Source organism: Bos indicus x Bos taurus, chromosome 14 (assembly GCF_003369695.1).
Source record: "Bos indicus x Bos taurus breed Angus x Brahman F1 hybrid chromosome 14, Bos_hybrid_MaternalHap_v2.0, whole genome shotgun sequence".
Classification (NCBI taxonomy): Eukaryota; Metazoa; Chordata; class Mammalia; order Artiodactyla; family Bovidae; genus Bos; species Bos indicus x Bos taurus.
In genome coordinates this window covers 33,928,124-33,949,389 of record NC_040089.1, presented here as the reverse complement: position 1 = coordinate 33,949,389, position 21,266 = coordinate 33,928,124, and the positions used below count along the sequence as shown (strand labels likewise).

Here is a 21,266-nt window from a genome sequence, read left to right as displayed (position 1 = left end):
GTTGATTTTTTTGAGGATTGACTGGTTTGATCTCCTTGTTGTCCAAGGGACTCTCAAGAGTTTTGATTCCAGCTTGTGCTTTATCCAGCCTGGCATTTCACACTGAGGTACTCTGCATATTAGTTAGAGAAACAGAGTGACAGTATACAGAATTTAGTCCATAACATTAGTCAGGATTCTTTTGGTTGCAAGTGACAGAAACTAAATTCAAACCACTCTAGTAAACAGGGAAATGTATTGCCTCACATAGAAGGGAAGGACAGAAAATACTCAGCTCAGGAATAACTCACAGGAGGTACTCGGTTGTTACCATCAGAACTCTCTCTCCATCAGTCTTCACCATGCATGGCTTCATTCCCCACCACTGCAGGTTGGAATTTTCCATGTGCTGTGGAGCGTGGCCTCAGGTAGTACCAGACTTTTAACATTCCAACTTGCTGATGCAAAAGGAAAGGTGGTTTTCTCTCCATGCTTCCATTCATACAAGCCCAGGGAAGGATTCTGGTTGCCCTACTGGCCCCACACCTACGCTTGGAGCAGTCACTTGCAGGAGAGTGTGGTTCTTCACCACATAGGCCTGCTCCTCTGGTCCCTGGGTTGGGAAAGGTCCTGAAAGTGGGGCTGGAAGATGGTCGCAGAAAGAGTTTGGTCAAATGTAGCCATATGGAGACTTTGGTGGTGGTCAGGGAACTAAATCCTGCAACTACAACCCGGTGCAGACAAATAGATAAATAGATATTAAAAATGTAATCATCTGCCACACAAGGAGCTAACTATGCTGCCTCAGTGCAGCATTGTTGTCGTTCAGTCGCTCAGTCATGTCTGACTCTTTGAGGCCCCAGGGACTGCAGCCCACCAGGCTTCCCTGTCCATCACCAACTCCTGGAGTTTGCTCAAACTTATGTCCATTGAATCGGTGATGCTAGCTAACCATCCCATCCTCTGTTGCCCTCTTCTGGTTTGCCTTCAATCTCCTTTTGCCTTCAATACAGCCTTCAGCATTTCCATTTTATTCACCTTTAGCAGCTATAATGTTCTTCTGACCTTAAACAGAAACATAATGTAGCCATGCCTTCCGGGAAACAAACTTACTCAGAAGGACAATGCAGATAGTGGAGTACAGTTTATTACACCAGCTGGCCCAAAGCTGAGTCTCCTCTTAGCCAAGGACCCTGACTAGTTTCTGTGAAAACCTTATATACCCTAAATGTGCGTGCCCAAACCCACTTCCCCAAATTCCCCGAAACTAGTCTGAACAAAGGAAAAGAAAGATACAATCAAAGTTAATCTGTGATTCATAAGAATTAAGCCTAAGTAGTTAACAGTGGACGATTATCAATAGGCCTGTGGTCATACCCCAATGAGCATAACAGAAGGTATGATTCTATTTGGTTACACAGATAATTAGGGTATTCTTTTAGGTGAGAGTCTAGGTAGGAGCCCTGGGGCTCTTCCTTCCGGGGGCCTGGTTTTCCAGTTGGTATGTCGTTTCCATAGATACTGGGCACATAGCTCAAAGTTCACAGTCTGGCCCAATATGGAGTCCTGCTTTCAAGATAGAGCCTGTTCTGTCTACTCCCTCCTTCAATACCATCCGTATTTTCTAAATCCTTTAAAAATTATTTATTGGCTGCATCAGGTCTTAGTCCCATCGTGCAGGATCTTTCGCTGTGGCACAGGGACTCTCTGGTTGTGGAGCACAGGCTCTAGCTCGGGCTCCGTAGTTGGGTGCACAGTCTTAGTTGCTCCATGGCATGTGGAATCTTAGTTCTTCATCAGGGGGCATCATCCTAGAAAGTATATTTATTGAGTTTTGAAAATGTGACAAACAGGTGTCTTACGGGATTGAAAAAAAATTCAGATTTTTTTTTTTTTTCTAATAAAGCAGGACTTTTTAAAGAAATGTGGTACATGCTAAAGGTTACTTAGGGCTACTGGCATTCCAGACTCCCCAGGATCTGGGGCCACTCCTTTCCACCAGGGCACTTTTGTTGAAAAGATTAAGAAGTTCCTTTATCTGGTACCTCAAGTTTTATCCTCAAGAGGTGTGTATTTATTTTATTTAGAAGGTCCTGGGGGGTGGAAATACATCAACCACACAGTTTGAAGTTCTCTTAAATTGTCCACACATTTGTTTTTCAAACAAAACAATGCCTGAGGGATTATGTTATCAATCATTCACACTTGAGTATGGATTGCATCATTCTTGCTTTTTTTTTTTTTTTTTACTGATATCTGAAACTAACCATCTTTAGAAATTAAAGGTAGGCGTGGAGGTAATCAGGGTTCCAAAAGTTGCCAACTCTCCTGGGTAATTTGAGGGGACTGTTTACCATGATGGTGCTCCAGACAAGAAGCCAATTCTGACCCCATGATGGAATTGTTTCTTTGACTGGCTTTTTGTTGCTTTTGTTGTTATAATCGTACAGAATGGCCTGCCTCAGAGAGCACCGCCCCTCTGCCTGACTAAAGTGCCTTTGTTAAAACCCTGTCCACCTCACACAGCAGGAAGGAAGAAATTAACACATCCCCTGCTTGAGGTTGGCCATTCTAGAGATGTTTGCAAGATTAATAGCATTTTTACTTGGCTTCCTCACTTCCCCCAATCTCTGATCTATAAAAAAACCTGGCATCCAGACCCTGATAAGATGGTTATTTTGAGGTGCTAACCTGCCATCTTTTTGGTCAGCCAGCTCCCCAATTAAAGTCTCTTACTTGCTCAGTGGCTTTACCACTGGCAGGGGGCCCAGTGCTCCTGGGGACACACAGCCCCTGTTTGAGAAGCCTAACATGAGGAGAATCTGGACACATGGATAATGTTCAGTTCAGTTCAGCTCGGTTGTGTCTGACTCTTTGAGACCCCATGGACTGCAGCACTCCACGCCTCCCTGTCCCAGAGTTTACTCAAACTCACGTCCATTGACTTGGTGATGCCATCCAACCATCTCATCCTCTGTCGTTCCCTTCTCTTCCTGCCTTCAATCTTTCCCAGCATCAGGGTCTTTTCAAAAGAGTCAGTTCTTTGCATCAGCTGGCCAAAGTATTGGAGTTTCAGCTTTAGCATCAGTCCTTCCAATGAATATTCAGGACTGATTTCCTTTAGGATGGACTGGCTGGATCTCCCTGCAGTCCAAGGGACTCTCAAGAGCCTTCTCCAACACCACAGTTCAAAAGCATCAATTCTTCGGTGCTCAGCTTTCTTTATAGTCCGACTCTCACATCCATACATGCTACAGGAAAAACCATAGCTTTGACTAGATGGATCTTTGTTGGCAAAGTAATGTCTCTGCTTTTGAATATGCTGTCTAGGTTGGTCATAACTTTCCTTCCAAGGAGTAAGCGTCTTTTAATTTCATGGCTGTAATCACCATCTGCAGTGATTTTGGAGCCCAAAAAATAAAAGTCTCTCACTGTTTCCCCATCTATTTGACATGAAGTGATGGGCCAGATGCCATGATCTTCGTTTTCTGAATGTTGAGTTTTCAGCCAACTTTTCACCCTCCTTTTTCACTTTCCATAAGAGGCTCTTTAGTTCTTCACTTTCTGCCATAAGGGTGGTGTCATCTGCATATCTGAGGCGGATATTTCTTCTGGCAATCTTGATTCCAGCTTGTGCTTCATCCAGCCTGGCATTTCGTATGATGTACTCTGCATATAAGTTAAATAAGCAGGGTGACAATATACAGCCTTGACATACTCCTTTCCTGATTTGGAACCAGTCTGTTGTTCCATGTCCAGTTCTAGCTGTTGCTTCCTGACCTGCATACACATTTCTCAAGAGGCAGGTCAGGTGGTCTGGTATTCCCATCTCTTTCAGAATTTACCACAGTTTATTGTGATTCACACAGTCAAAGGCTTTGGCATAGTCAATAAAGCAGAAGTAGATGTTTTTCTGGAACTCTCTTGCTTTTTCGATGATCTAACAGATGTTGGCAATTTGATCTCTGGTTCCTCTGCCTTTTCTAAATCCAGCTTGAACATCTGAAAGTTCATGGTTCATGTACTATTGAAGCCTGGCTTGGAGAATTTTGAGCATTACTTGACTAGTGTGTGAGATGAGTGCAATTGTGCGGTAGTTTGAGCATTCTTTGGCATTGCCTTTCTTTGGGATTGGAATGAAAACTGACCTTTTCCAGTCCTGTGGCCACTGCTGAGTTTTCCAAATTTGCTGGCTGTTACCGCTTTTTTATCAAAGGATTGTTATTTTTCCCCAAGATCTATGCTTTTTATTTTTTAATATTTATTTATTTGGCTGCTCAGGGTCTTAGTTGTGGCATGAGAATTTTTAGTTGCAGCATGTGGGATCCAGTTCCCTGACTAGGGATCAAATCTGGATCCCCTGTGCTGGGACCGTGGAGTCTTAGCAACTGGACCACCAGGGAAGTCCCTTATGCTTTCTTACATGCTTTCTAGATCTTAGGAATGTTGTCAGATTTGTGATTAGCATTTCTGTTTTAGACATAGTATACTTCATTTCTTTTCCCATTGGGTTTATCTTTTGACTTATTTTCTTCTTCTAAATTGCTCACTTATGGATTACATTGTTGTTTAGTGGCTCAGTGGTGTCTGACTCTTTTCCAACCCCATGGAGTGTAGCCCACCAGGCTCCTCTGTCCATGGGATTTCCCATGCAAGAATACTGGAGTGGGTTGCCATTTCCTTCTCCAGGGGATCTTCCTGACCCAGGGATTCTGCATCTCCTGCATTGGCAGGCGGGGTTTTTACCACTGAGCCCCCAGGGAAGCCTCATGGATTACATTACTTTGATATAAACTGCTTTTAATTTTAACATGTCCCAATCACAGTAGTTTTTCCTATCAATCTTGTGACATTTCTCATGCATTAAAATGCACTGTATTAGACCATATTCTTTGACTAACAGGCACCATAGGGTTTTTTTAAGTCATCTCTTTAGACTTTATTGTGAGAAGTGAATCATAAAAGTTTTTACTTTTTCTTACTGTGAGAAATGTTTAAAATTTTGAAAAATTCTTTTAAGAATAAACCTTAAAGTAAGTTATTTATTATCATTTTTAAATATTTGATTTTCTTTTCATCAATATTTGTATTAGTTTGCTAGGGTTGCCATAACAAAGGAGCGTGAATTGGCTCAAAGAACAGAAATTTATTGTCTCATGATTTTGGAGGCTGGAAGCTGGAGATCAAGGTGTCAAGAGGGTTGATTTCTCCCGAGGCCTTTCCTTTTGGCTGGTAAATGAGCCATCCAGGTTCTCCGTGTCTTCACTTGGTCTTCCTGCTATACCTGTTTGTGTCCCAATTTCCTGTTCTTAAAAGGGCACCAGTAATATTGGATAAGAGCTCACCCTAATGATCTCATTTTAACTTCATTACCTCTTTAGAGAGCCTATTACCGAATACAGTCACAGGATGAGAAATAGGGGGTTATGGCTTCAACTTGTGGATTTTGGAAAGGACACGATTTAGCCTGTGACAGTATTTATTTTTAAATTATTTATTCAAGTATAATTGATTGACAATGTGTTAATTACTGCTGTATATCAAAGTGATTCAGTTATACATACATATACATTCTTTTATCAAATATTTTTTAAAACCATGATACATATTTTTTTAATAATGCATTATGGAATTAAATATTTTAACTGATACCCTCTTTACCAATGCTTATAACCTAAGACAGCATCCCTTTTTTTTTAAATTGGAATATAATTACTTTACAATGTTGTGTTAGCTTCTGCTGTACAGCATCATGAATCAGTCATATGTATGCATATATCCCCTCCCTCGTGAGCCTCCCCCCATCCCCATCCCACCCTTCCAGGGTGACGGAGAGACTGAGCTGAGCTCCCTGTGCTCTACTGCAGCTTCCCGCTAGCCATCTATTTGATACATGGTAGTGTATATATGTCAATGCTACTCTCTCAGTTTGTTCCCCCTTTCCTTCTTTTTTAAATATTATTTTCCATTAGGGTTTATCAAAGGATACTGAATATAGTTCTCTGTGCTATATATGAAGGCTTTGTTTTTCATTCATTCTGTATATGAAAATTGAAATCTGCTAACCCCAACCTCCCAGTTCTTCCCTTCCCTCCCCCCTCCCCCTTGGCAACCACCACTGTTCTCTATGCATGACAGTATTTAAATAACAGTTTAAGAACCATAGGGCACTGTGTGACTTGTATGAGTCTCCATTCTAAAAGCATGTTTTGACATTACTGCGGGTGGAAGAGAAACAATGTTGTTTTCCTTGAAAAAACAGAATGGAAGAAGTACTAGATGGCAGAAAAAACTTGTGGCCTCCTGATGTGGAGTAAGAGAAAGGTATATTTTAAACTCCAGGGGAGAAACTGGAATGTGCAAACTTTCACAACAGTTCTTTTCTCTTTGAAAAATCACATTCTTCCTCTAGTGTGAAATTTCACAAACAAAATCAGCTAAAGGAAGGAAGAAAGATCATGATGTTTAGATGTTATATTTCCATTGTATACATGCCTATTCGCCTGGTCATTCCTCTCTTTGGGCAAACTAAATTTAGACTCTAACTGCTCTGATTTTCACAGAGGGAATGACATAACACAATTCATTTGTCATTTAAATCCCATTCCTTGATGACAGGTTATGCAGCCCCCAAACAGAACACTAAATCCTTTAAAATCACTCCCCTGATGGTCCAAGTGGTATATTCTATTTGGATTGGGTCATTTGGTATTCATTAGTTACAACCAAGAAAATGAGAACAATTATCAGGGTATCACCGACATCCAAAGAGAATGGAGGATAAAAGTCAGGCCAGAGATACAGGCACCTGCACACGTGTGCCCAAAACAATAGTAATAGTTAAAAATAATACAGCACTTTGTATTTAAAATGGATAACCCACAGGGAACTCTGCTCAATGTTTGTGGCAGCCTGGATGGAAGGGGAGTTTTGGGGGAGAATGGGTACATGTGTATGTATGGCTGAGCCCCTTTACTGTTCACCTGAACTATCACATGGTTTGCTAATCAGCTATTCCCCAATACAATTCCCCAAAATATAACTCTTCAACCTGGATTTGTGGAGTTTTTCTGCAATCAGATAATTATAAAAAATGTCATCAACAAAAGAGGATACAGAGGAGAGAAGGGGATTTGAGTGAATTCTGTGAAGAGCTCTTTTCTGGTGTCTTTATATTAAGGAAATAATGTTTGAAAAGACAGACAGCTCTGAGCTCCCGATCATTCTGCAGAGTCCCCTACATTTCTGAGTTTTTATTAAAAGAATCCTACTATATGGTGCTGTGATTTGGGTTCTCAGGACGGCAGGGTTGACCTGGTCTCTCTCTACAAGACTGGCTCTGAGGCAATGGGGCCAGGTCTCTCCCCACGGCTGACCAGTTATTCTCCACCTTGTGCTAGGATGTGGTGGCAGGTGGGCAGCAGCATTCTGAGGGGTGGGCTTCATGGTCAGCTTGTTCTGTGATGCTCAAGTTTCCAAGTAAAGGACAGGAATGCAGAGAAGGCTAGGGAGGAGTCATGAGCTGGGAATGAAACCATGGCTAGTGATTGAAAGGTTAGGCAATCTCGTAAAAACCTGAATCCCAGCCATTACTGAGATGACGGCTCTATGAGCAGCTTGCTTTGTGTTTTTATTCCAAAGCAATAATATGCACTGTTTGTCTTTAGACTGCTTCATCCTTTAATCCATTTAAATATTTCACTATAGGCATGCTTCATCTTTTCATTTTTTTAATTAAAATATAGTTGCTGTATAATATTATATAAGTTACTGGTGTACAATATAGTGATTCATAATTTTTAAGGTTATACCCTATTGACAGTTATTCCCCGTGTTGTACAATATATGTATGTAGCTTATGTTTTACCTAATAGGCTGTTCCTCTAATTCCCCTGCCTGTTTATTGCTCCCCCTTCCTGATCCCCACTGTTAACTGACTGTAGGTTTGTTTTCTTTATCTGTGAGTCTGCTCTTTTTGTTATATTCACTGGTTTGTTGTATCTTTACATTTCACATATAAGTCACATCATATGGTATTTGTCTTTGTCTTACTTATTTCACTTGGCATAATAACCTTCAAGTCCATCCAAATTGCTGCAAATGACATAATTTCCTTCTTTTTTATGGCCAAGTAATATTCCAGTGTGTAAGTGTGTGTGTGTGTGTGTGTGTATTCATCTGTTGGTGGACACTTAGGTTACTACCATATCTTGGCAATTATAAATAACACTGCCATGGGCACTAGGGTGCATGTATCTTTTCAAATTAGTACTTTTTTCAGATATATAACCAGGAGTAGAATTGCTAGGTCATATGGTAGTTCTATTTTTAGTTTTTTGAGAAACCTCCATACTGTTTTCCACAATGGCTGGACCAATTTACATTTCTAGCAACAGTGTACAAGAGTTCCCTTTTCTCTATGTCCTTGCTAACATTTGTTATTTGTATTCTTTGTGAAGACAGTCATTTTGACTGTCATTTGGTGTAAGGTGATATTTCATGGTGGTTTTGATTTGCATTTCACTGACAGTGAGTAATGTTGAGTATCTTTTCATGTGCTTGTTGACCATCTGCATTTCCTTTCTGGAAAAATGTCTACTCAGTTCTTCTGCCCATTAAAAAAATTTTTTGATGTTGAGTTCTATGATGTGTTTCTATATGTTGAATAATAATCTCCATCAGTTGTGTCATATGCAAATAGTTTTGTCCCATTCAGTAGGTTGTCTTTTCATTTTGTGGATGGCTTCCTTTGCTGTGCAAAAAGCTTTTAAGTTTAATTCAGATCAGATCAGTTGTTCAGTCGTGTCCGACTCTCTGCGACCCCATGAATCGAAGCACACCAGGCCTCCCTGTCCTTCACCAACTCCCGAGTTCACTCAGACTCATGTCCATCGAGTCAGTGATGCCATCCAGCCATCTCATCCTTCCTTTACTCTAAGAGACCCATTCAAAACATACTGTTGTGACTTATGTGAGAGATGTGTGTTTCAGTTCCTTGTGTGCCTAAGTCTCATGAGGTGATACAGAGTCCACTGCGGATGCTTTCTTGTGCATTTAGGAAGGAGGATTGAGCCTGGGGGGCTGCCCTGAAGAAAGAAGAACTGAGCCTGCTCTTTGTCCAGCTGGGAAGGTTACCTCGCCCTTCAAAGTTGCCAGCTGCAAACACAACCTGGCTGGCTGAGAAATGGCCTGGATGAAAAGTGGTCAGAGTCTTGCATTTTCGACATATCCACAGAGAATGTGCAGAGGGCTGAGGCCATAGCAGATCTCTCCTGCCATCTCTTTTCTTTCCCAGGCCCAGCTGGCAGTGGAGGTGATGACAAAAGTCTTTCAAGGGAATGCGAACCTCTGCAGACAAATGTCTCTTCTTCGTAGGAAATTTTCTCCTCATTACTAGCCGTGGTGTGTCTGGCATGTTTTTATTAAGGGAGATGGCAGTTTCTAGGAGGTGCTAGTTGATAGTATTGTCTTCTTCTCCTGGCTCATTCCCAGAGGCACTGCCTGGTTTCTTGGCTCCTTCAGAGTGTAACCAGGTGTCCAAGTGTTCACCAGACTATGGTTTCTTGGGTTGAGGACTTGCAGGCCTAAAACTGATATGCTGGGGACTTCCCTGGTGGTTTAGTGGTTAGGAATCCTCTTTCCAATGCAGGGGACTCGGGTTCAGCTCCTGGTTGAGGAACTAAATCTGGAAATACAACTAGAGAGCCTGTGTGCCTCAACAAACAGCCCAGTGTTCTGCAACAAAGACCCAGCAGAATAAAGACAAACAAACAAACTGATACGGTGGTCACCGTACTCAAATCCCAGGGTTGGAGTGATTGCCTGAATCACTGTGACCCAGGGCTAGATCTGTGCCTCTTCTGTTTACCTAGATTGAAATTTACTTCTCAGTAAGGGTACATCATGAGAAACGCTGGGCTGGAAGAAGCACAAGCTGGAATCAAGATTGCCGGGAGAAATATCAATAACCTCAGATATGCAGATGACACCACCCTTATGGCAGAAAGTGAAGAGGAACTAAAAAACCTCTTGAGGAAAGTGAAAGACGAGAGTGAAAAAGTTGGCTTAAAGCTCAACATTCAGAAAACTAAGATCATGGCATCTGGTCCTATCACTTCATGGGAAATAGATGGGGAAACAGTGGAAACAGTGTCAGACTTTATTTTGGGGGGCTCCAAAATCGCTGCAGATGGTGACTGCAGCCATGAAATTAAAAGACACTTACTCCTTGGAAGGAAAGTTATGACCAACCTAGATAGCATATTAAAAAGCAGAGGCATTGCTTTGCCAACAAAGGTCTGTCTAGTCAAGGCAATGGTTTTTCCTGTGGTCATGTATGGATGTGAGAGTTGGACTGTGAAGAAGGCTGAGTGCTGAAGAATTGATGCTTTTGAACTGTGGTGTTGGAGAAGACTCTTGAGAGTCCCTTGGACTGCAAGGAGATCCAACCAGTCCATTCTAAAGGAGATCAGCCCTGGGTGTTCTTTGGAAGGAATGATGCTAAAGCTGAAACTCCAGTACTTTGGCCACCTCATGAGAAGAGCTGACTCACTGGAAAAGACTCTCATACTGGGAGGGATTGGGGGTAGGAGGAAAAGGGGACGACAGAGGATGAGATGGCTGGAGGGCATCACGGACTCCATGGATGTAAGTTTGAGTGAACTCTGGGAGTTGGTGAAGGACAGGGAGGCCTAGCGTGCTGCAATTCATGGGGTCGCAAAGAGTCAGACATGACTGAGCGACTGAACTGAAAGGTATAAATGGGCTTCCCTGGTGACTCAGTGTTAAAGAATTGCCTGCCAATGTGGGAGATGCGGATTTGACCCTTGGTTCTGGAGTTTCCCCTGGAGAAGGAAATGGCAACCCACTCCAGTATCCTGGCCTGGGAAATCCCATAGACAGAGGAGCCTGGTGGGCTACAGTCCAGGGAGTCGCAAAGAGTTGGTCACAACTTAGCGACTGAGCATGAAAGGCATAAATGCCAAGTTCTGCTAAGGGGCGACTTTATAACCTTATAATCAATAATACCATATTGGCTCAGACAGTAAAGAATCTGCCTGCAATGTGGGAGACCTGGGCTTGATACCTGAATTGAGAAGATCCCCTGGAGAAGGGCATGGCAACCCACTCCAGTATTGTTGTCTGGAGAATCCCCATGGACAGAGGAGCCTGGCGGGCCACAGTCCATGGATCGCAAAGAGTCAGATACGACGGAGTGACTAAGCATACACACATACACACCATATTGGATATTTGAAAGTTGCTAAGAGAGTACATCCTTACCACAAGAAAAGAAATTTGTAACTAATGTAGACTTATTGCCATGATCATTTTGCAATATATACACACTATATTAAATCAATATATTGTACATCAAAAACTAATACAATGTTATATGTCAATCATATTTCACTAAAAACCCATTAAATTAAATAAAAAAAGAAAAGAAAATGAGGAAATCAGTCATACTGTAAACTACTTTTTTGAATCAAGAATAGAGATCTGGGGAATTCCTTCGTGGTCCAGTCATTAGGACTCTGCGCTTTCACTGCTGAGGGTGCAGGATCAATCCCTGATCAAGGAAGTAAGATCCCGCAAGCCATGTGGCCAAAAAATTAACTTAAAAGAATAGAGATGTAATTTAATTATATCCCTTCTATATAGATATAGAAGTATATCTATATACTTCTTCAGGGTCTGTCAATAAAGCTGTATTTTTATTATATATATTGAAATACACTGAATTGAATTTATATGTATGTATGAAAGGTTCTTGCCTGGAGAATCCCAGGGATGGGGGAGCCTGGTGGGCTGCCGTCTATGGGGTCACACAGAGTCAGACACGACTGAAGCGACTTAGCAGCAGCAGCATGAAAGGTTACCTTTGAAATACAATTTACTCCTCTTCAAGAACTAATACCTAATTCAATTAGAGTAGTGGCACAGAAAATATTCTGGACCTAAACCGAGCCCTTCTTCTTGTGTCTGGGAGACCTCTGAATTGATCCTCTTAAGGAAAAAGTGATGAGAGTGGAGAAAGGGGTCCTTTCTGCTTTCCTTGCCCTATTCTCCAAAGGAGCTAGATTTCAGGCTCATAGAATGCACTAGTGGGACTCCCCTGGCAGTCTAGTGGTTAAGACTTCGCCTTCCAGTGCAGGGGGTGTGGGTTCTATCCCTGGTTGGGAAGCTAAGATTCCACATGCCTTTTGGCCAAAAAGCCAGAACTTAAGAAAGAAGCAATATTGTAACAAATTCAATAAGACTTTTTAAAAAAAAATGGCCCACATTAAAAAAAAAACAAAACTGAATGCCCTAGTTAGTTTCAAAGTTCAGTTCAATTCAGTCACTCAGTCATGTCTGACTGTGAACCCATGGACTGCAGCATGCCAGGCTTCCCTGTCCATCACCAACTCCCAGAGCTTGCTCAAATTCATGGAATTGCAGAGGCTACCATCTTATTATATGAAGACTGGGAAAGAAGCAATTTATGTGTAAATTAGACTGATTAGTGACTTAGAAACGGCATAAGCACACCTGAAGATTTGCAGAGAGCTTATAGCCCTGTGCTATCTCTACCGATATACCTAAGAAGGCAGGTATTCTCGTCTCAGCAACTGTACTCTTTCATATTGTGTGAAATAAGCCACAGGGGTAGCAGAACTCCATGAAGTAAGTCCATTTCTTTCTCTGAATCTTAAGATTAGGGCTGATGGAGGCATATCTGACCTTTTCCAAAGGCACATTTAACTGAAAGGGAAAGCTCAAGAAATGTCTGTTGATAAATGTTTTCTTCTTGTTTCCTATATGGGTAGCTGGAGAAGGCAATGGCAACCCACTCCAGTACTCTTGCCTGGCAAATCCCATGGACAGAGGAGCCTGGTAGGCTGCAGTCTATGGGGTCGCTAGGAGTAGGACACGACTGAGTGACTTCACTTTCACTTTTCAGTTTCATGCATTGGAGAAGGAAATGGCAACCCACTCCAGTGTTCTTGCCTGGAGAATCCCAGGGACGGGGGAGCCTGGTGGACTGCCATCTATGAGGTCGCACAGAGTCGGACACGACTGAATCGACTTAGCATAGCACATGGGTAGCTAATTGGATGTTTTGAATTCTGTTTATAAATTGTGATCTATTAGTGGCAATAAAAAATCCTATAGGTTCTCAGAATTGTTTCTGGTGTAACTATGGTAATTGACCATGAATAAACAGCAGGTGGCAGGGACATGATTCTTTGACTTTCAGCAGGGAAGCCTTTGCTGGCACCTGATGCGATTTGGTGCCAGATTGAATTTGCTGTGGAACTACTCATGTCTGGGGCTGAGGCTGAAATGAAAGAATGGGCCTCAGAGCCTGGAAGGACAGATTGTTTTGGATCCAGAGTAAGCTCAGAGGAGTGATAAGGCATAGGAAGTGCCACATAGCTAAGATCATGGGCAAGGGTGTCAACTGGCGTCATATATCCTGTTTGTAGAAAAGTGACTGTGCGCTTGATGGAGATCTCAAGAAGACAGGACAGGGACAGGAAATGAGGAATGAATGTCTTTGTCTTGTTTGATTGATCAGTTTGGTAGTTGCCAGACCAGTGCTGTCTCGATGCGGCCTTGGAGGATGCACTAACTGTTCTTTTGGTGTCAGCTGACTTAATATTTTTTTCTGTAACGATCAGCTGTACATATGGTGGTTGTTGGACTCATGTGAGATAATTAAAAGATGCAAGATGTACTGAAAAGTTAAGCTGCTGTGTGACTGAAAGGGAGTCATAGTTAAGAGCATGGATTTTTTTTTTTTTTTAGCAAAAGAAAGATTGACTTGACAGAGCACATTTTCAAAGTATGTACATCTCAAACATTTCAAGGTATGTTTGTGCCCTTCTCAGGCACACTCAGTGTAATATTGTTCTCACTTTATTGCTGAGGAAATCAAGATAAATAAATAACAATTGAATAAATTGCTCATGGCTGTGATAACTGAGCTGGGATAAAAATTTCAAGTTGATTCTACACTCTTTTCACTATCCCATGTGGCTTTCCAGTATGAAATGGGCTCTCCTGAGAGAATTAATAATGTAATATCTTTGGACCTTTAAAATTGCTACGCAAAGCACTATGAGAAACAGTGGAAGCTTATTTCTCTATCTGAAAATTAAAAAAAATCAATTTTGGAGTAAAACGATTGTTAAAACAGATTAAAAGCTTATTTTCACCATCCCTGGGGAACGAAGTACTATGGAGCATGGACCTTTTATCATCCCGAGACTAGCTGTGTGCCTTTACCACTCATGTTACATAGTCTCTCTCCACTTCCCTCATCACACTGTGAAGTGGATCCGGCGCTCTCACTGGATAAGGCCAGGGGTGAGTGAAGTGGCTTTGGCATGGCAGGATGGTCAGTGCGGTCACCAGTAAATGTAGAACAATTCCCTCCCCTCATTAGGTTACATCTCCCTCTGTTAGAGCTCTGCAATGTCCTCCCACTTTCTACAGCCCATGGGCTCTTTTCTGTTATCATCCTATTTGGCGACTCGGCAGCCTTTCTTGCATCTGGCTTCTGTGATGGTCCCTCTTTTCTGATTCTTCACAGATCTCTCTGACCCTTGCTTCTAATCTCCTTCCTTAGCTTTTTCCCTCTCCAGCTCTTAGATCACCCTGTCCCCAGGGCCCTGTCCTTAGTCTACCCCTCCTCTAATCTCCTTATTCACCCACCTCATGCTGTGTCTGGCTGTTGCCTCCTAATTCACTCCCCTAATCCCAACTGCCTGTATGTTATATGTCTGGTGCTTTATGGGATGTGTATGCACTCAGATGTCCCAGAGGCATTTCAAAGTCAAGGTATCTTAAAGGAGAAACATCTTACCCCAAGAGCATGTTTCTCTGCTTGTGTTTTCCTTGGACCTCAATCTCTGGTTAACGTCGGCTTCTAAGTCTGGCTACTTCTGTCTTGTCAGTGTTCTCAAGGAGTTCCTTCCTCTCCATGCTCCACCACTGCCACATCACATTTTGCTCAGAGATTGCTGAGATTGCCTCCACTCCCTCCACATGGCCTCCATTCACCTACCAGTGTCAGAACCAACTGTCTGGTGACAGAGGTTGGATGTCACTGGCCCTTCAGTGCTGACCTTTCCTACTGTGCCACTCTTGCTGGCCAGCTCTCTGCCCCATCTCTGCAATCACCCTGAGACCCAAGATTTCTTTGCAGCATCGTACCCCAGGGCCTTTGCACATGCCTTTCCTGCTGTCTGGAAATGAAGGTCTAATGGGTTAATAATGGATATTATAATCGATATATAATAATGGTTCTTCCGTGACACCCTGTATAGAAGTTACTGTGTCGTTATAGGCTACTTACAGGAGTATTTCCTCCACAAAACAGAGGTTTCCTCGGTCCACGGATCCTGTCCCGTCCGTCTTTGGTTCCCAGAATCTACCTGCTATGGTCTCCGAGACATGGTGGGTGCCCACAGCACGTAATAAACCAGCAGAAATTTCAACTTCTTTATTCCGAGTGGGCTCTCTGCCTGAGTAGCTGACTTTTCTGGAGACCTGCTCCCTGCCCTAATCTTCACGGTCCCCCGCCTTTCAGGTGAAAAGGCAGCCTGGTGGCTCGCCGCCTCCGGGCTGGGCTGGGCGGCTGCCCGCGCGCCTGCGCCCTCTGCCGCTCGGCTCCGGGCGCGTCTGTGCGCGTGTGTCTTGTTTCCAGAGGCTGGGGTCACAGACTCATTCACTGATTTCCTCGCGGCTGGACCGAGGCTGCCTCCCCAGGAGGCTCCCAACTACTCTCGCGCCTCCAAGGTCCCCACCTACCCCCGCTCTATTCCCAGCCAGCCAGATTGACCGGCCGACTCACGAGTGAGTAGCGGCGGCTCTTGAGACCCTCAGCTCGGCGAGCTGTCTCCGGCGGTTCTATCCTCCTGCGGGGCCGTGTGTGTGTATGTGTGTGTGTGTTTGCGCGCGCGTAGGAGATGTCCCCGGGCCCCCACGCCGGCTCTGAGAGCCGCCCGCCTGGGTCCGTGTGCCATTCCAAGGCTCCGCTGGGGTGCGGGTGCGCTGCGGTGCGGGTGCGCGCTCCCTCGGGCGCGGGGAAGCGAGTTTTCCGGGATTCCCCGACTTTGTACGCCGGCGCCGGTGGGGTTCCCCGGGAAGGCTCCCGGGCAAGAAGGCGGCGGGGAAGCCCTGGCTCTGAGTGGCTGGCAGGCCGGGAATCTGGGAGCTGGGCTGGCCCAGTCGAGCCGAGGGAGACGCCGGAGCGGCCGCCCCTGGATCCCAAGCTCTCTGCCTTTCTCCCTTTACCCTTCCTCCTTTCTTTTCTCAGCACCATCACAAAAGCGCGTCGCATGAAACACAATGCAGCGAAGTCCAGCTCTCCTCTCCCACCTGGTGCACATCACCTCCCCCCCGCCCGCCTCCCCGGGGGCCGGAGGAATAGAGTGGGAGTCCCGAGATAAGGGGCGAAGGCTTACCCTGGGGACACACCTGTTTTCGACTCGCGTTATATTCAAGCTGGGTGCCGGATCGCGCGAGGGGTTTCTACACAGACACGCCGATGTATGTATGTGTGTGTGTGTGGGTGCGCGCGCACCCCGAGCCGAAGCTCGCTGGGTGCGCTGGATGTAAATAGCACACCTCCCTGCCGGCCCGCGCGTGCCGAGCTGGCTCCGTGGGCTCCCAGCGCGCCGTGACAGCGCTCCCGCGTCTCATTGTTTGGTTGTGGCTTCCCCACCCCTCCGCAAAGCAAACTGATTTTCGGTTTCGCTTGACACAGCGCTCTGGGACTTGGCGTGGGCCGCAGCCTCGAACGCCCCTGGTATTTGTAATTGAATAGTTCTCCCGGCGGCTGGGGGGCAGGGGTGTTATTTTTAGTGTTGGGAATAAAGAGGCAAGCACGCTGACCTTTTTGCTGCTGCCTTGGGCTTTGAATGCGTATCTGTCTCTAATGGATGGAGAAGACTGATTCGCATCCAGTCGGCGCACACGTGCCTGCACACAAGTGTGTACACACGTTTCTACACACCTCGCTTTCCCCTTTTTTTTCTTTTTTAAAAATCGGGACTAGGAGTGCATCGTGCTTGTTCAAAAAAAAAAAAGGAAAGAAACTTTCCTTTGTTCTTTTGGGCCTCTTCTATTCTGAGTAATGGAGTAGGAGTACCAAAAGGTTGCAATTAGTTCACTCGGATAAAAGACGCTGTCTGTGAGTCAGAGCTACCAGGTGGATAATTATTAACATATAAAAGCAGATGCGCTGTTTAAGGCAAAAGGGGCGGGGCGGGGGCAGGTCCGCCGTAGACAATGAAGGAGGGTCTCTGCCGACCGCCCGCTGCTTATTGTTTGGGCTCTAGAGACTGCTGTCTACAGCCTAATCCTCCTCCAGGGCTTCGTTCCTCGCTCGTCCCTCGGTCCCACTTCGGACCGTCAGAGTCTCCCAGCGCTGTCCGCCGGGGGCGCCGGGAAGCCAGACTCAGCCGCCCTTCTCTGACCGCCCTCTCTTCTGCTTTGCAGGTTGGCACCTTTGCGCCCGAGGGTGTCGCGAGCCGAGGCGGCGAGGACCGGGCGCCTCTGGCCCAGCCAGCCCGGCGGGATGCGGCCCCGGCAGCAGCGCTAACCGCCCCCACGCTGGGCACCGGGCGTTCGCGCTCCGGGCGGCAGGCGGAGCGGCAGCGGCGGAGGGGATGCGCCGGGGACACGCCAGGATCCTGCTGCGCGCTCCCAGCCCGGGGTGGACCCTAAGTTGGGCTCATCGCAGGACCGCGCGGACCCCTGCCCTCTGGGGCACGCGGCTGCGGAGCCTCGGGACCACGACTGCGGTCAGGATGCACTGGGCACCTCCCAGCTGGTGAGGATGCCCCACAGCGCGGCTCTGCATCGCCAGCCCCGGTCCTTGGTGGGCACGACAGCCTGGGCCCGGCTTCAGCCCCTCGTGCCGGTGGATGCAAAGCTCCGGAGTCCTTGAGTGCGATCGGCGACCGAATCTGAATTCTGAGAGCCATGGACCGAGGCGCTGGGTTGGAGCCCCAGGCGGGAGAGCCGCAGGAAGCGCGCACCAGGGTAGGAGCTGTCCAAGAGAAGTGTGAACCCGAGTCCTTCAGGTCCCAGAGTTTACCCGCCCTGAACAGCGCCTCCTGCTCGCCAGACCTGAGTCCCGCCAGTGAAGAAGGCTCCGAGCCCGCCCCCAGCCATCAGGAGTTGAAGTCAGACCCCTACCCGCCGGCCCCCAGCCCCTCCGCCCCGTCTACTTCGGCAGAGACGGCAGGACTGGCGGAACGTCGCCACGGGGTGGAAATCGCCAAAACCATGTCGGTGTCCTCCACTCTGGCCATGCTCCAGGGCAGAAGGTGCCTCTACGTGGTCCTCACCGATTCCCGTTGCTTCCTGGTTTGCATGTGCTTTCTAACCTTCATCCAGGCGTTGATGGTCTCCGGGTACCTGAGCAGCGTCATCACCACCATCGAAAGGCGCTACAGTCTGAAGAGCTCCGAGTCGGGGCTGCTGGTCAGTTGCTTTGACATTGGGAGCCTGGTGGTGGTGGTGTTCGTCAGCTACTTCGGCGGCCGGGGACGGCGGCCCCTGTGGCTGGCCGTGGGGGGTCTCCTCATCGCTGTGGGGGCTGCCCTCTTCGCCTTACCTCACTTCGTCTCGCCGCCCTACCAGATCCAAGAGTTGAACGCCTCCGCCTCCAACTATGGCCTGTGTCAAAACGGCAACTCCTCGGTCAAGGTGGAGCCTCCCACCTGCCTGAAGGACTCGGGTGGCAACGACCACTGGGTCTACGTGGCTTTATTCGTGTGCGCACAGATTCTCATTGGAATGGGCTCCACACCTATTTATACCCTGGGACCAACCTACTTAGATGACAATGTCAAGAAAGAAAACGCATCGTTGTACCTAGGTAAGCCTTTCCTGCCCTCTTACCTGAGCTTGGACTCAAAAATGGAAAAGAAGAATTTTCTTTCACATTTAGTTGATGGTAGATATTACAGAGAATATATGGTGTTATATAATTTAAGTATGTATACTTTAAGCAGTAAGCTTCTGTTTGCTTTTTGGTTTTTAAGTCTCCCTGTGGTGTGTTTTCAGTTCTGGAATTAAACAGTTGAGAGTTCTGTGACTTTTAAGACTCACACTTCACACTGGGCTTTTCCCAAGTAATACAGACTTTCACTGTGGAGTAGTGCTTCTCTTTCTTGCAGCCTGTCTTCGGAAAAGCTCTAGTTTATCAAGTTTATCTTCTCAAAGGGCTCAGGAAGGAATAGAGGTGACTGGTGTGTGAAGTGAGGTCGTTGACAGCTTTCATCCACTGCTACTTCTTCCTGCCTCCAACAGCAGGAAGTACCCAGACTATAGGAAACAGCCTGTATTGTCTCTGTATCTGTATTTCTTACATATTGTCTGCTTCACTATTAAGAAAAAAACTTGAGTGGTATCGAATGACTAGGTTATCTTTATGCAGAAGCAACCTCACAGGTTGTAAAGTTTATCCAAAGCTGTTTTTATTGTTGGTTTGAAGACCCTCAGTTCCATGAATTGGGAGAATAATGATTACTATTTTCTGAAAAGCAGTCGCTGGTGGATAGTGAAAGGGGAGTGAAAGTGATACTCAACAAAGAGGGCTATGCTTTTTCCTCAGGACGACTATTGTCCTTAGAGGATGTTGCAGCCCTTTGTCGTCCCCAGTAACTGGCCCAAATAAAGGGTTTTATACTTTGTTGTTATTATGAAATGCAAGAGAAAGAAATTTTTATTCAGGCAAGGAGGAATAGTTTGCTTGTTTTTAATTTTTTACTTTTGGCCCATGATGGGTCTTGGTTGTGGTGTATGCAGGCTTCTCATTGTGGTGGCTTCTTCTCTTGTTGGGAAGCACTGCAGGGTCTTAGTTCCCCCACCAGGGTTTGAACCTACATTCCGTGCATTGCAAATTGGGTTCTTAACCACTGGACCACCAGGGGAGTCCCTTGCTTGTTACTTTCGCCTCCGTGTTTTCTAATGTTTATTATAACAAATTTTCAAACTGTACAGAAAAGTTGAAATAGTAGTATAGTGAACATTAGTATATCCAACCACCTAGATTCAATAATTGTTCATTATTGTCATGTTTGCTGTATCAACCTGTGTGTGTTTGTGTAGAATATGTATATGTATATATATTGGGTAGGAGGTTAAGATTTTTGAAAGTAATTGTGGGTCCCTTTAAGCTTCAGCACATGTCTTCTGAAAATAAGGACATTCTCTTATATAACTCAGGAGCTTAAATACCCCATGAAAGTAACTATTCCATTGATTATCAAAGTCCAGTCCACATTCAAATCTTCATTGTCCACTCAGTGACTTTTTTAGCTATGTATTTTTTTCAAACCATGAGCCAGTCAAGATTCATTCAATCATTGCATTTGGTTGTTTGCTTTCTTAGTGTTTGATAAACTAGAAAACTGTGTCAACTTTTTTCTGTTTCTACTACACAGACTTTTTGAAGTGACAAGGCTAATTTGTGGAATATTTTACATTCTAGAGTTATCTGATTATTTCCTTGTGGTGCACGTATCTCATTCCTCCATGTTCTATATTTCCTGTAAACTGGAAGTTCAGTCTAAACATGTAATTCAGTTCAGGCAAAATGTTTTTGGCCAGACTCCTTCATAGGTCATGGTATGTGTTTTCTATTAGAGGCACCTGGCCATTCACTAGCATTGTTGAGTTTAATCACTTAGTTGAGTTGGTTGATTGTCAGGTCTTTATACTGTAAACATATGTTTCTTTGAAAACAACCAGCAGTCTTTAGAGTGACATCTTGACTCTGTAAACATCCCAACTGTTTTCTTTCTGATCTTTTTGTCCATTTATTTTGAAAACTTGGGTCTCCCACCCACTTTTAGGTACCACTGACACGAAAAACACAGGCAGAGCCCCACACAAACAGAGAATATCTGATGTCAGAGCCCTGAGATTTAACTTTTCTGGTAGTGGTTGCCCCCCAAGAAGGGAGGGACTTCTCTGGTGGTTCAGATGGTAAAGAATCTACCTGTAATGAGGGCGAACCGGGTTTGATCCCTGCGTTGGGAAGATCTTCTGGAGAAGGCAATGACAACCACTCCAGTATTCTTGCCTGGAGAATCCTATGGACAGAGGAGCCTGGTAGGCTACAGTCATGGGGTCTCAAAAGAGTTAGACACGACTGAGCAACACTTTCACCAAGAAGGAAAATAGCAAGTGCATATTCAGTGCTGAGGAACTGTGCTTCTTGTGGGAAGACCAAAAAATGAGACACAGGCCCAGCGTCTGAGGTGCCTTCGATGTAATGA

At 45.3% G+C, this 21,266-nt stretch overlaps 1 protein-coding gene across 3 annotated transcripts in view; it reads left to right on the top strand.

Annotated features, from left to right (window-relative positions):
* Positions 1 to 15,137: 15,137 nt before the first annotated feature.
* The window catches only part of SLCO5A1 (solute carrier organic anion transporter family member 5A1), a 152,470-nt gene continuing 146,341 nt past the window's right edge, over positions 15,138 to 21,266 (top strand). For 2 of the 3 annotated variants that reach the window (XM_027561150.1, XM_027561147.1), the window contains exons 1-2: positions 15,138 to 15,825; positions 17,473 to 18,859. In XM_027561150.1, the coding sequence (XP_027416951.1) occupies positions 17,959 to 18,859 (901 nt within the window). In that variant the 5' untranslated portion in view covers positions 15,138 to 15,825; positions 17,473 to 17,958. Of the gene's footprint in view, positions 15,826 to 17,314; positions 18,860 to 21,266 lie in introns of those variants that run through there. The other variant, XM_027561148.1, reaches the window with a different exon arrangement.